A 16042-nucleotide genomic window follows, 5' to 3' on the forward strand; every position below is an offset into this window, starting at 1 on the left:
TGTGAGTATATATAGGACGTAGGTTTTCCAAGAACCAGAGGAACCCAGACCCAATAACCGAGCTGCATCTTGCAATGGTTTTTCATTCTGTACTGGTATATAGCAATTTATTTGGTAAAATATGAAGAGTGAAAAATGGTACCAGGGAAACCTATATATTTCCAAAATGGGAAGAAAATATGGAGTTTAGAAGCAGTGGTTATTTGCATATCTCCAAAATTGTGGGCTCACATACAAGCATGTGAGTTAGAGCTCATTTTTCAAAATCATATATTTTTTACAAATTGTCTTATGTTTGGAGTGCAGAAATGCAAAGAAAGTCAATTGGTAATAACACTTGCTCTACAATTCTGTATTCCCCTAATTCTCCCGATAAGAAATGGTACCTCACTTGTGTGGGTAAGCCTTGTGCCTGCAACAGGAAATAACCCCACAGGCAACGCAGACACATCACATTTTTCCAATAAAAACTGACCCTTTTTTGCAGTATGCCTTGCTGTGGATTTTAGACCCTAGCTCAGCTTGCAAATAGGGATACCAAGAAAACTGATACATTTTTCAAAACTAGACATCCAGGAGAATCCAGGAGGGGGTGACCTGTGTGGCGCTCTCACCAGGTTCTGTTACACAGAATCCCCTGCAAACCTCAAACTTTGTAAAAAAATAAAATACTACATTTTTTTCACATTTCTGCGATAGTAAGTTCTGGAATCTGTGTGGCTCCACAAACTTCCACCCACCCAGCATTCCTCAAAGTCTTCCGATAAAAATGGTACCTCACTTGTGTGGGTAGGCCTAGTGCCCGTGACAGGAAACGGCCCAGAACACAACCTGGATAAATCCCATTTTTCCAGTGAAAACTGACTCTTTTTTGTGCCTAGCTGTGGATTTAGACACCTAGGGAAACCTACAAAACCTATACATTTTTTAAAAGTAGACACCCAGCGGAATCCAGCATGGGGTGACTTGTGTGGCTTCCACCAGGTTCTGTTACCTAGATTTTTTGTGCTTTCAACCTCCTTCCAGTTAGTGGTAGAAATGGGTGTGAAACAATAATGGATCCCGGAAAGCTATACCTTTCTGAAAAGTAGATAAAATTCTGAATACAGCAAGGGGTCATTTGTGTAGATCCTTGCAAACCTCAAACTTTAAAAACCAAAACGCATTTTCTTCATATTTCTGTGACGAATAGTTCTGGAATCTGCAGGGAGCCACAACTTTCACCCTCCTAGCATTCCCCTAAGTCTCCCAATAAAAATGGTGCCTCACCTGTGTGGGTAGTCCTAGTACCCGCAACAGGAAATGGCCCAAAACATAACGTGGACACATCACATTTTTTCAGTGAAAACTGACCCTTTTTTCGTAATGTACCTAGCTGTAGATTTTGGACCCAAGCTCTGCCGGCACACAAGGAAACCTAGCAAACCTATACATTTTTGAAAACTAGTCATCCAGGGAAATCCAGAATGGGATGACTTGTGTGGCTTTCCCGAGGTTCTGTTACCCAGGATCATTTGCAAACCCAAAACTTTGTTTAAAAAACACATTTTCCTTATATTTCTTTGATGTAAAGTTCTGGAATCTGCATGGAGCCATCAGCTTCTACCCACTCATAATTCCCCCAAGTCTTCCGATAAAAATGGTACCTCACTTGGGTGAGTAGGCCAAGTACCCGCGGCTGGAAAGGGCCCAAAACTCATTGTGGAGACATCAAAATTACCAACCACAAAACAACCTGGTTTTGCAAGGGGGTCCCCTGCAATTTTGGTCTCGGGCTAAGCCGCCTTCTGGGGAAACGTACTTAACCTAGACATTTCTGAAAAATAGACAGCTGGGGGAGTCCAGGGGGATATGGCTTGTGTGAATCCCTCAACGTTTTCTTACCCAGAATTCCCTGTAAACCTCAAATGTAGCTGAAAAAATCTCATGTGTCTCACATGTCTGTGTGAAAAAGTTGTGGACTCACAAGGCTGACACAAATTTCCTATACCCAGCGTTCCACCAGGTCTCCTGATAAAAATTGTACCTCATTTGTGTGGGTGGGCCAAGTACCAATGGCAGGAAAGGGTCCAAAACTTATTGTGGAGACATCAAAATTACCCATCATAAAATGACCTCGTTTTGCAAGGGGGTCACTTGCGGTTTTGGTCCCGGGCTTGGTGGCCATCTAGGAAAACCTACCTAACTTAGACATTGCAGAAAACTAGACAGCCAGGGGAGTCCAGGGAGGTATGGCTTGCTGGAATCCCCCAATGTTTTCTTACCCGGAATACCCTGCAAACCTCAAATTTAGCTAAAAAAAAACCCCACATTTTCATTACATTTCTGAGTGGGATTACCACGCCGGCAATAAATGTCCTACCACCCAGGGTGCCCCTTGGTCTCCCGATAAAAATGATACCTCATTTGTGTGGGTGCCCAATGCAGAGTTAGCCTAAAAATGCATATATAAAGCAAATAGTGCTTAGAACTCGCTGTGCTATCCCCTCAATCCCTTTGTTTGTGGCCCTTTCTAGTCGCAGGACCACCCACACAAGTGAGGTATAATTTTACTCTGGAGACAGAGGAGAATGCTGGGTTGTAGGACATTTGTCCCAGGTGTCGTGATCCCACACAGAAATGTGAAGAAAATGTGATTTTTGTTTTTTAGCTAAATTTGAGGTTTTCAGGGGTTCTGAGTAGGGAAACACTGGTAGATCGACACAAGGCAAAAATAGATCAAATTAAATTACCCTGATTGGAAGCGACCCTTGCCCAAAGTGTCACTTCCATTTACAACAACAACAAAAAATCCTTAATTCTAGTGGGATTTCTATCCACCCTCTCCCCCCAGAGGGGGACAGATGGACCTTCAAAAGGGGCCTATCCACCCCCGGGTAGGGCAGAAAACACACACAAGTATAAAAATAAAATTAGGGGGTGATCGTTGCCCAAGGAATCACCCCAATGCAAAAAGGCCAAATAAAGGGCCGATCTGTCTCGGGAGGAGACGGGGGGGCAGAAAATAGATAAACTTAAACTACTCCCAATGCCCCGCTTCCATTTAAACAAATTCAAGCCCTGGTGCCTATTGGGGGTCTTCCTGCTGCACGATCGCCACCCCATGCATGATCGTCCAGCAGGAACGCCCTGCAAAAAGACATCATGGGTGAGGAAAAACTATTTCCTCACCCCAGATGCCTCGATGCATGGAGAACCCCCTCCCCCCAGGATCAGGAAACACCTACCTGATCTCTCTGACACCTGGAAGCAAATGGCTTCCAGCACGTCCATCTGCTCCTGATGACGTAGAGTTGTGCTGTGCACGCTGACATCATAGGATTGCCGAGGGGCGATTCCATCCCTGTTTGGCTCTTCCCCATGGGTGAGTGCCTTGACGGAACCGTTCCTTTGAGCTTAGAAGGGGTTAAATATAGCAACATTGAGTGTTTAGAAGAGTTCTGACAACTTTTGGTTCCAGTTCCACTGCACCTGCAGCACCATTGAAATCATGGCCCTAGTGCCTGCCAGATAGCTGCACTTGTGACTGTCTGTTTAGTAGTAACATTTGGAAATATTCTGCGTTTAGTGGAGTCCCTAGAGCTTTTGGCCCTTGTGCCACTGCAGCTGCTGCACCATTCAAATCAAGCCCCTTTTAACTGCTACATAACTGCAATTGTGTCTGCCTGTATAGTAATAAAACATAGCAATATTAGATCTTTAGTGGGGTGCCAAGAACGTTTGGTTTTGGTGCTACTGCACCTGCTGCATCATTCATATCAGGACCCTATTACCTATTATTGGCAGCAATAATCTGGGTTTAGTGGGTCTTTAAGTTTTTGACCCCAGAGCCTCTGCACTAGCTGCACCATTCAAATCAAGCCCCTTTTAACTGCAAGGTAACTCCAATTGTTACTGCTTGTTTAGTTGTCAAATACGGCATATTAGGTGTGTAAAGGAGTTCTGACAACTTTTGAGCAGGGTGCTACCGCACTTTTTGCACCATTCAAATCATGATTCTGTTGACTGCAAGGTAACTGCACTAGGTTGTCTGTCTAGGAATAAAATGTAGCAATACAAGGTGTTTAGTGGGGTGACTGGAGCTTTTGGTCCCGATGCAACTACACCTGCTGCACCATTGAAATCTTGACCCTAGTGCTTACTAGATATCTGTACTTTTGACTGCCTGTTAAGTTGTAAAATATAGCAATATTAGGTGTTTAGAGGCATTCTGACAACATTTGGACCCAGTGTCACTGCACCTGCTGCACCATTCAAATCATGACCCTGTTGTCTGCAAGGTAACTGCACTTGTGGTTGACTGTTTAGGAATAAAATATAGCAATATTAGGTGGTTAGTGAGGTGACTGGAGCTTTTGCTCAGTTTGAATGGCTTTAGACAAGATAATTCCAGCTCTGAATATTAACACATTTTCTACGATGGAATACTATCAGTCTTAATTGACAAAGTCCATTTTCTATATACGCCACATATATGTTATTCATGTGCTTCATGAGAGTTAATAGCTCAGAATTATGGCAAAAAATGAGCATTTTAGCTAAATGAAGAACTCGTTTTTGAACTTGATCACCAGAAGAGGCAATCGTTTATCGATGTGTGCAGATGACCCTGTGGTATTGAACAAAACATATACAGGCCAATAACACTTCTCGTTGGAAGGTTGTAATGCTAAGAATAACTTACTTTTAAACTTGACCAATACTAGGGTCATGGCATTTGTAAGGAAGAAAAACAATTCAGTGGTACCTATAGAGCATTAAAGTTGGTACTTCAAATATGTTCAAGAACCTAGGTGCGGTGATATCCCCACCTAATGCCATTAGCACTAAATTGATTGTAATGTTTTTGCATTTCTATAATCACTGTAAATATATGAATAAAAAACACAACTAGGTCAGAACATGAATTTTCATGATTTTGAATGTTAAAAAATAAACCTGTTTGTAAAAAAAAATTATGACGGTGACTTAATCAGTATTGGAGGTTTTACTTCGCCCAAAATGGTTCGTCGTCTATAAGATGTACACATGCACAATTGACGTGATTGACTTTTCTAAGAACAAACATATACACATGTTTGTCAGCAGCTACATAATTGATACTTATGGTAGTAAATATATACCATACACAGGGGAATTTTATATGATTAGAATCCGTCTTTGTACGTAAGTAAACAAAAATAAGGTGTTGCTCAAAAGAAAGGCATATGAATGTGTTTGGGTTGATTGAGATGTTTGCATGAAGGATAACAGCAGATCAACTGACAGCTGAAATATGATGCACTTTAAAACAATCATTTCTTTTCACATCATAGCAAAGGTGTTCTTGTTGATTAATAGTCAAAACATTTTAAAATTCTTTTGTTGTATAAAATGTATTTAAATTCTTTTGTTGTGAGTAAATAAGGTGTTGGTCAAAAGAAATGCCTATGAATGTGTTATGTTTGCATGAAGGATAACAGCAGATCAACTGACAGCTGAAATATTTTGCAAATATTTAATTTCTAAAACAATAATTTCTTTTCACATCATAGCAAAGGTGTTATTGTTGATGAATAGTCAAAACATTTTTAAATTCTTTTGTTGTATATAAAATGTATGTAATGTATAGCTTCATTTTTTGAGAGCAGTTTTTCAAAAGAGATCTCTCCTGTGTTATAGAGATGTACGAGTAACTCCTGCTGGTGTGAAGAATGATGTCGATTTACTCTGGCGTTTCTCTGGTGATGGAGAAAACACTGTGCTAAAAAGTATTGAATATACTTCAGGTAAATATAATTCTACAGTCCTCTGTTAACCTGTATAATGTCATTTTTTTCGCACAAACTATTTTTATTCATGTTGAAATATATATTTAACCAACACGCTGTTTTCCATTCAAAATTCCTAAAAACCCTTTCTTATTAAATCGATGCAATAAACAGTATACCTAAATACATTTACTCTCTACCAAGATAAATGTCTAGCATTGTCCAACTCCGGATTGTCTTTCTATTACACACTCCCCATGAAAAAAAGGAGAATACGGACTGCTCGTCTCATATCTCTGCATGGTGGTTACTAGTCACAAACAAGAGCTGTAAAACCAACTAAGTAAATAGTGAAGCGAATTGAGCATTTTTTTAAAAGACAGTAGAGGCGATAAACTAAGTCTGTATTAAGACTGCAACAAACAAACCCTTGTGAATACATACACAGTGTTCTAGTTCAAACCCATTTCGGCATTATAGGATCTTTATTGACAATCTAAATCCAAATATATATTGTAGAGAGGGTGAGGAGTCTAACATGTCTCATGCTGTTCAATACCATACAAAGCCTTTCAAAGGTAATTTTTTTCTGAATTTTACTTTACCGAAATTCGTGCCCCTTTTAATACACGCTATATTGCAGCACCCTTAAAATCTATTTCATTGCCTGCAAACGTGTAACAAAAGCAAAAAGGACAATAGATGGACAGAATGCAGAACAATGTCATACATTCACCCCAGTACAGAGATCTGGCCCTTAATGCATCGTGTTTTGCTCACCTTGCCATTCCAGTTTGGATCCAGCCATATGCAAATCAGTCTTGACCCTGCGCCCAATTTGAACAGCCAAGCCCGAACTGCCAGGCCAGGACCCCCCTGGATTGGAAACATGCATCCTAGGACCGGTTTCAGGCTTTCAGCCCTCATCACCATGGATAGCTTGACTCCAGTAGCATGGAGAGCACGGGACCCACGTCTAGGCATACCCAGCACACTCTGGGTGACAAATGCAAAAAGAACAATTGATGGACAGTGTTGGTCCCGGGGTCACCGGTCCGACTAGGGTAGCTTGGCACAAAGTGGGAAGGCCTAACTCCAAGGCAATCGTGTTGTACTTGCGTCACACTCACCACAGCAAATCAGCGCACCTCCACTTAAAAATGACACCACAAAAGGTAGAAAAGCTTTATCTTTCCTTTGAGTTTAGTTTTCAGTTGTATCAACAATAACGTTTCATCATTTTAAATACTTCACATTAGATTTCCTGTCTCTCGAAACACAAGTTATTGCATCAGTTCATGTCATGCTAGTGAACCTTACTCATTTGCATCACTAACAGCAGGTAAAAACGTATATTCATTTCAGGCCAACCCTCATTTGAATTTTAGGAGCGATTAGGAAGGCCTAGAGGCAAATTAACAGGACAGCTGGGTTAGAACCAAGATTGTCTGACCCTCAATGAATCCAGCTGCTGGATGACAAAGACATTATTATGTTTCAGGAGACATGGGCCGTGGGGAATTTATATATAGAGGGATATCATTGTTTTAGTGTGACAGCACCTAAGCCTGACTTTGGACGCGCAGTGGGTGGTTTATTTATTGGGATTAAAATATTAGCTGGTGGCACAATTAGAGATTTATCAGGAGGGAACCTGAATATAAAGGTTCTCGAATTTAAGCGAAAGACCCGGATTTAATTAATTAATTTTTATAATAATGATTTTTATTCCGTACCCAATAAGAATGTTTTAGTACTCTCTAAGATTTTACGAAATTTGGAATCAAATTTAGAAATAGAGGAGGAGATAGGGATACTAATCGAGGGGGATTTCAATGCAAAAATCACAAAGTATTGCTGGCATAAGGATAAAAATCATTCAGACCAAGCCAAACGAAGGGGTATTGAATTAGACAACTTGTTAACTGAGCACATTCTCAGTAATGCTATGCATACTTCCAGCATGCTTTGTGCCCCTACGTCCAGAGGCAGGGACTGCTTCTCAACCATTGATTTTATTTTTATGTCCTCCCACCTAATAGATTGTGTAATTAAATCCACAGTGATAGAAACTTTGTTTGGGGATCATAACCCCCTCACAGTTACTTTGCACCTAGGCCCCAGCCTGGTATATGCTAATTTAAATGGCGCAAGAGACATTACACCCTCGGTTGACGGTCTGCGATTAAAATGGAGGGGAGTTGATAGTGGGGCCATACTAGAAAGTGTGAAAAAGGAATACCCCCAGTTAATCAACTCCTGTTTATTAACAGACGGGAACGGCCACAGGATAATCGCTGACTTTGGCAAATTATGCCTAGCCATAAAAACTTCTTTGTCAGTTCCTCTGCCAAAGAAAGGGAAAGAGCCAAGATGGTTTGATTCCGCCTGCTCATTAGCAAACAGGGAACTTCGTAGGGCATTAGCAACTAAGCCAAGGTGCTTAGTAGAGGTACAGGCAGCTAGGAAATATTATAAACTTAAGATAGCTGACAGGAAGGTTGCATTACTGGCAGAACAGTGGGAGTCGCCTGTCGGAAGCGCAAATTTAAAGGGCAGCAGCCCCTTCTGGTCAGCTGTCAGAAAATTGCGAGACATGGGCAAACAACTATCCCCAATTAGCTGTAGTATAACCAGCAGTGTATGGGAGGTCCATTTCTCCAAAATGTATGCTGCACCACCTGTGGAAACAACTAGCTTTGCCTCTGGACAGCCCTGTGGCCTACACATTGACCTCCATGAGGTAGAAGTAGCCATCAGAGAGAGCCTTGGCAACAAGGCTCCTGGACCCGATGGACTCCCCATAGATGTTATTAAGCATAGTCCGGACCTATGGGCACCAATTCTTCTTAATGTTTTTAATAGTTTGCCAACAGTACCCATGCCCAATATTTGGGCAACCAGTACCATAGTCCCAATTTTTAAAAAGGGTGAGAGATCGGACCCAGTCAACTATCGCCCGATTTCTCTTTTGGACAACACCTTAAAAATCCTGGGGCGAGTCCTCTATAATAGGGTGGTAGAATGGACAGAAGATACAGATCTATTGGACCCGTGTCAGATGGGATTCAGGAGCAAGGTGGGTACGGTGGAGCAATGTCTGAATCTAAAGCTGATAATTGACAAGTATAACATTGCCAAATCGTCCCCTATCTACTTTGCATTCATGGATCTTTCATCCGCCTTTGATCTAGTCAATAGATCTAAACTCTGGGCCATCCTCTTGAACTATGGACTGGATGACGCTCTCGTTAATTTCTTAGAATATCTCCTTACGTAGTTTAAGGCACAAGTTAGGATTGGGATGGATGGAGAAGTATCTGGACCCATTAAAATTGGCAGGGGGGTAAGACAGGGGTGCGTTTTAGCACCCCTGCTGTTTATTATCTATATCAATGGTCTAGCCAAAGCTCTAAAACAAGTGACTAGAGATGTACCAATAATCCAGGGGCAACCACTACCAGTCCTATTATACGCAGACGATGCGGTCCTTATGGGCTGCACCCCAATCGCCCTCCGTCTACTTGTCAAAACTTTTGTTCAATATATGGAGGGCCTTGATCTGCGTGTTAATTTTAAAAAATCTTTTATTATGCCATGTGGGCCTCGAAAACGAAAGCTTAATACTTTACACATAGGGACAGATAAAGTAGATTCTGTAACCACATTTCCTTACTTAGGGTTGGTTTTCGCTGCGAACGGCTCATGGAGTGGGCATTTGGTCCACGCCATGGGCAAGTTCTCGAAAGCCACCAATTCCATTCTGAGTCTGTCCCGCCCAAAGAAAATTGGCGCCACTGGAGCTATTTTAATTTTTTTTTAGATTACAGTGCATACCAGTAGCTACATATGGGGCTGAGGTTTGAGGATTGGGGAAAAGTTTGAGCGTTCAGCGAGAAGAAAGCCGCTTTTGCAGGAAAATACTGGGCGCCCCAATCTCATCCTCTGAATTCATCTGTCACAAAGAACTAAATCTCCCCTATGTATGTGATTTTATTAGAGCCAGACCAGCCCCATTCTGGATTAGGATCTGGAGGAATAATTCAGCCACTTTTACCCAAGATATTATAAAAGATTGTCTTAATTGTGACCATGGCTTAGCAATCCCCTGGCTCGCGGGTGTCTCAAAAACCCTGCGCGCCATGGACAGAGGAGATCTTTTCTCCGACCCATCCAGGATCGAGCCCAAAGACAAAATTGAGGTCAAACAAGCACTTTATGCACTTTATAATTCAGAACGAATGGGAAGGGAGACACTCAAATCTACTGTTGTGACATACATGGGGAACGAATTGTGTAGGCAACCACTTCCATCCTACCTCACTTTACCCATGACCCACTGGGAAAGATCACTGTTATTTCGCCTTAGGGCGGGCTCTGTGAAATTTTTATTGGGTTTTCCCTTGGATTTTCACCGTGTGATGGTACCAGCACACAGAATGATTTACACTTCCTACTTTTCTGTACATTTTATTTAAAGTATATTAACTGTTTTTTAACCCCATATTTTAGAAAACAAAGACCCCTGTCACTGGGGGAGTCTTATTTAATGTTGCTATCCCTGGACACACCTTTCGCACTAGCACTTTTTTGAGATTGATAATGATAATTATATAATGATAATGATTGAGCACGTAAAATGATGGAAAACCCCTAAAAATAGACTTATGAGAGTTGCAATATATTTTTAACTATTATGAATTTTGTATTTTGAATTGCAAGGAATCCCACCTATGTTTTTTATTGTTGTACTTTTATGAATTTTATGAAATTCGAATAAAGGTCTTTTGAATTGAATTGAACAGGACACCTCATTAATTTGGTTCACACATTTGGGTAAATCAATTGTCACACAGAGCAGTGCCTAAAAATGGGCAAAGCAGGAATAAGTTTAAACAAAAAGGGGGGGGGTCAACAGGGAATATTTTTTGACCTAGCATTGCTACAATCCCTGACGTACATTTGCAAAAAACATATAATAGCAACGGGTCAGAAAGAGTGTAACTATCTATAGAAACTGTGTAGTCTCAACAGGGTACAATCACGAAATCCAGGCAAGATAATTTGTGGTGAAAAATTGTGTTCCCATCAGATACCCACCCTGTACCGCCCTACATCATTTGGGATCCTTCACCCGAAGGAAGTGGTAAAACATCCACTATGGATTAGGTAGATTGTAACCTAACCTAGACAAAGGGTACACAAATGTGATGAAACAAATGATGGTAACAGGGGGTAATCCGACTAGCAGTGCAAGAAAAAAAGTGAATGTGCTGTGTACAAAAACGTGGATCAGTTAAGATTGGGTTGTGGAAATGGAAAAGAAATTTTAATGAGATCCTATCCACACCCAAGGATAAAAACAGTGCAAAGTAGTATGTAACAAATGACTACTCAGATGGATTGGGGGTCGACATGTTTCTGCAGTTTGTATGGGGTCAAAGGATCCCCTCCTGCTGCATCAGGACCTTAACAGAATGCTACTGCTGATATGTGAAATAATGTGAGGTAAAATATACAAAATTCATATCACCTGGAAAGCGCCCATGCAGATGATCCATATGGTCACACAATCATATTGGACGAACAAACACAAAGAGAGTACACAGTTAATGACGATAGTTATAGAAAACACATTTTTTGTGATTGATTACATTTGCCAGTGACTTACTGGTCAATGGTTTCTTATTAGTCAACCCATTTGTTTGAGCAAACATATTAATGTCAAGCACCAAGGATATCACTATATCCACTCACCCACTTTATGGGGAAATCACTCTCCACCTCACCCGGCTACAGGTCAGGTAAAAATGGAGCACCACTCTATTGGAAGAGAAGAAAGGAGAGCGTAGATAAAGGAAGAACTAAAGAGCTGCAATAGTCACACTATGTTTCAATGATTTAAAAAAAAAAAAAAAGGTAAAAGTATGTCATGTTTTATTGGCATCTAGCTAATTTCGGATTTGATACAGATGTGTGTACTCAACCCTATGCATTTCAATGGTTATGCGTGGCATGCTGCAATGATCGTAACCGCAGGTCAAACAATGACACACATCGAGCATTTGGTATTACTATGTCCCAGCTTCTAATTGCTATCAAGGCTAGGCTAATGGAGGAGGTGTGTTGTTTCCATCTCAGAGCAGTCACACTTACAACTGTCGATAGTGCTAGCTTGAGCCTGGCCAGATTGTCATCACACTTACAGTATCGTTTCGGATATGACTTCATCTATGAAGAAATGCTCACGAGGCATTCCGAGTTCTAGTCATAAACGAATTTGATAGCCCCACATTCACTTTTTTTCTTGCACTGCTAGTCGGATTACCCCCTGTTACCATCATTTGTTTCATCACATTTGTGTACCCTTTGTCTAGGTTAGGTTACAATCTACCTAATCCATAGTGGATGTTTTACCACTTCCTTCGGGTGAAGGATCCCAAATGATGTAGGGCGGTACAGGATGGGTATCTGATGGGAACACAATTTTTCACCACAAATATCTTGCCTGGATTTCGTGATTGTACCCTGTTGAGACTACATGGTTTCTATAGATAGTTACACTCTTTCTGACCCGTTGCTATTATATGTTTTTTGCAAAGCAGGAATATACATCAAGCTACTCATGCATAAAGTTAATAACGAAAGATCTTCATCCTATGTGGTCATGGCATACATTAACTTTAGCACAGCATTAACAGTCATGTAATAAATCAGGCAAGAGTACATGAGTCTTAGAAAGTAACCCTGCCGCCTATAGTTTAATCAGCAATGCCCTGATTCCTGTATAGCTTTAAGTCACATGGGGAAAGTACACCTCTCCTGTGGTTTAATAATTAACTCCGGAGTCGTGTTTTCCCCCACATTTCCCCCTTGACTTAACTCCCTGCTTACTTCTGTCGGGGAAATTCTTGTACACTGTCCAATGGATGGTGGTTGGAAGGGGTTAGGTCTTCCTCGCTTGTACTCCCCTCCTAACACTAGAGGCGAGCCCCAATGACAGAACCCCCACCGGAGGCAGGGCGCGCCTCCACAACAATTCCTCCTCCTTACTCTGGGCCACTCCCTTCTCAATACTAGGAGCTGAGTTCTCGTCGGCGATTAGGCGCGCCTCCTCGGCAGCTCCTCTACCGCCCGGCTCCGGGCGACCCTTACTTCTTGTCCACCCGCCCCACCCCCGAGAGCCTGGTTATCCAGGCCTCTACTTCCCGGGCCGCATTCCCGACGGCTCCACCGGATCGGGAATCCAAGAGGTATGAACAGTTCAGTAAGAAGGTGTTCTCCTACCTGAGTTTGGGACTACGGTCAGTCAATACCGCCTGCCTCTTGGGCCGCTACACCCACACTGTGGGACATGGTCGTGGACATGCTGCCACAATGCCCGGAGGATGTCCAGGCTAAACTCGGCCAAGCCCTTGCGGAGGGTCGAGATGCAGCATGCTACTCCATCTGGTGTGGGCTGGATACCACGGACTCACTGGGCAGAGCGATGGCAACGACGGTGGCTGTTCGACGCCACGCCTGGTTGAGGACCGCCAACTTTTCGGCTGATGTCCAGGCCACACTTCTGAACATGCCGTTTGATGGCCGTCGCCTCTTTGGCGACAAGGCAGACCATGCGCTTGAGCGTTTTAAGGACTCCAGGGCTACGGCCAAGTCCTTGGGTCTCTCGGCTCCACGCCAGCAAACAGGTGCCTTTCACTCCTTTCGTGGCCAAGGAAGGGGCGCTCTCACACATGCCGCAAGCCACGCACCACAGACTAATACACAGCGCGGTGACGGCCGTGGAAACCGCTGTGGTGGCGGTCGGGGACAACGGCGCGGCCAGTCCATACCTTCCCCTGCAGCATCCGCCTCAAAACCCTCCTAGTCCGCGCTTTCAGGCCCATGTGACGCCAGTGGGGGGGCAGGGCTCGCCATCACCACTGGCACACAGTCACGTCGGACGTGTGGGTGCTGCAAATCGTCCGGAGGGGATATTCCCTCCCCTTCGAGACGACCCCTCCAGCCATGCCACCACAATTCCACCGCGTGTCGGGGGATCATTTGCAACTTCTGCAAGAGGAAGTTACGGCCCTCTTGGCCAAGGGGGCCATCGAGCGCGTTCCTGGGCCGGAAGTAGGGTGTGGTTGTTACTCTCACTACTTTCTGGTACACAAGAAGGGCAAAGGGGGCCTATGCCCTAACTTGGACCTACGGAACATCAACGGCTTCCTCCGGAAGGAGAAGTTCAAAATGCTGAAATTGGCTCAGGTCTTAGCTGCCCTGGACCCAGGAGACTGGATGGTAGCGTTGGACTTGCAGGACGCCTATTTCCACATCCTTGTCCTGACGGCCCACCAGCGCTACCTGCGGTTCACGGTAGGCCTCGAACACTTTCAGTTTACCGTGCTCCCCTTCGGCCTTACCAGCACCCCACGGGTGTTCACGAAAGTGATGGCGGTGGTCACAGCTCATCTGCGCAGGTTAGGGGTTTCAGTCTTCCCCTACCTCGACGACTGGCTGTTGAAGGCGGGCTCGCCCCAGACAGTCGTCAGCCACCTCCAGACAACGACAGACCTCCTGCACCAGCTGGGGTTTTCCATCAATGTGCCGAAGTCACACCTGTGCCCCTCTCAGAAGCTCCTCTTCCTCGGAGCGGTCCTCGACTCGGCGCGGTTTTGGGTTTATCCTCCCGAACAGCGGGTCCGGGATATTCAGGCTCTCATTCCACTCTTTCGGCCTTTATCCTGGGTCTCGGTCAGGTTAACGCAGTGGCTTCTGGGGGCTGATGGCCTCCTGCATCCTTCTGGTGCATCACGCCAGGTGGCAGATGCGGGCTCTGCAGTGGGACCTGAAGTTTCAGTGGGCCCAGCATCAGGGCAACCTGTCCGACCATGTCATGATCTCAGAGGGCACTGTGAGACAGCTGCAGTGGTGGCTCACGGACCACGATTGGGTCAGCGGCAGATCCCTCTCCCTTCTCCAACCGGAGCACGTAGTTGTGACAGACGCGTCCCTTCAGGGCTGGGGAGGCCACATGGGAGAGGCGGAGATCAGAGGCCTCTGGTCTCTGGCGGAGTCCCATCTCCATATCAACCTTCTGGAGCTGTGGGTGATTCGTCTAGCACTGAAGGCATTCCTCCCCTCTGTCCGGGGGAGTGTAGTGCAGGTGTTCACAGACAACACCACCGCCATGTGGTGCTGCAACAAACAGGGCGGGTGGGGTCGTGGACCGTCTGCCAGGAGGCTCTGCGCCTCTGGCAGTGGCTGGAACATCAGGGTGTGACTCTGGTGGTTCAATACCTGCAGGTTCTCTGAACGCCAGGGCGGACGAACTCAGCCGGTGGTGCATGATGGATCACGAATGGCGTCTGAACTCGGATGTGGCGCAAGGCCTCTTTCTGCAGTGGGGAGAGCCTTGGTTAGATCTATCCGCCACAGAAGAGAACGCGCAATGTCATCAGTTCTGCGCGTTGGAATTTTCAAGGCGGCACTTGCTCGGAGACGCTTTTCGTCGCGAGTGGAGTTGCCGTCTGTTGTACGCCTTTCCGCCTATACCACTTCTGCCCAGAGTGCTGAAGAAGATCAAGCGCGACTGGGCCCAAGTTATCCTTGTGGCTCCGGACTGGGCGCAAAGGTACTGGTATCCCGAGCTACTCAGTATGTCAGTCGATCCCCCGGTACGTCTGCCTCTTCAGGAGGACCTTCTGTCGCAGCAGCAGGGGACGGTCCTCCACCCGAACCTGTCCAGTCTCCACCTCCATGCTTGGAGATTGAGCGGCGACAATTGAGGTCATTTGACTTGCCTCCTGAAGTCTGTAATGTCATTCTGGCAGCCAGGCGTCCCTCCACAAAGTCGGTATACGCCTGCAGGTAGAACAGATTTGTGGCATGGTGCATAGCAAAGGCTGTGGATCCTCTCAATGCACCTCTTTCTGAGGTTCTCCTCTTCCTTCTTTCTCTTGCCCAGCAGGGCTCTGCTCTGGGCACTATCAAGGGCTACCTTTCTGCCCTTTCAGCCTTCTTAAGGCTACCTGATCAGCCTTCTTTGTTCAAGTCCCCCATTGTATACAGATTCTTAAAGGGCATCACTCATATGTTCCCTCCTTCCTTTCATGATGCCCCAGTGGGACTTGAACCTGGTTCTCACTTACTTGATGTGCGCTCCCTTTGAGCCGCTTCATAATTGTCCTCTACATCTTCTTACCCTTAAGACTGCTTTTCTGGTTGCCATCACCTCTGCCAGGAGAGTGAGTGAGCTCCAGGCTCTATCTTCTAAACGTCCTTTCCTTTCTGTCCATCCGGACAAG

The 16042-nt window shown here is 44.6% G+C and overlaps 1 protein-coding gene across 2 annotated transcripts in view; it reads left to right on the forward strand.

Annotated features, from left to right (window-relative positions):
- ODAD2 (outer dynein arm docking complex subunit 2) overlaps nucleotides 1–16042 on the forward strand; it is a 1227385-nt gene that overhangs the window by 374336 nt on the left and 837007 nt on the right. For both annotated transcript variants that reach the window (XM_086941603.1, XM_086941602.1), the window contains exon 5: nucleotides 5662–5768. In XM_086941603.1, coding sequence (XP_086797729.1) covers nucleotides 5662–5768 — 107 coding nt within the window. The remainder of the gene's footprint in view (nucleotides 1–5661; nucleotides 5769–16042) is intronic.

This window comes from Lissotriton vulgaris, chromosome 10 (genome assembly GCF_964263255.1).
Source record: "Lissotriton vulgaris chromosome 10, aLisVul1.2, whole genome shotgun sequence".
Classification (NCBI taxonomy): Eukaryota; Metazoa; Chordata; class Amphibia; order Caudata; family Salamandridae; genus Lissotriton; species Lissotriton vulgaris.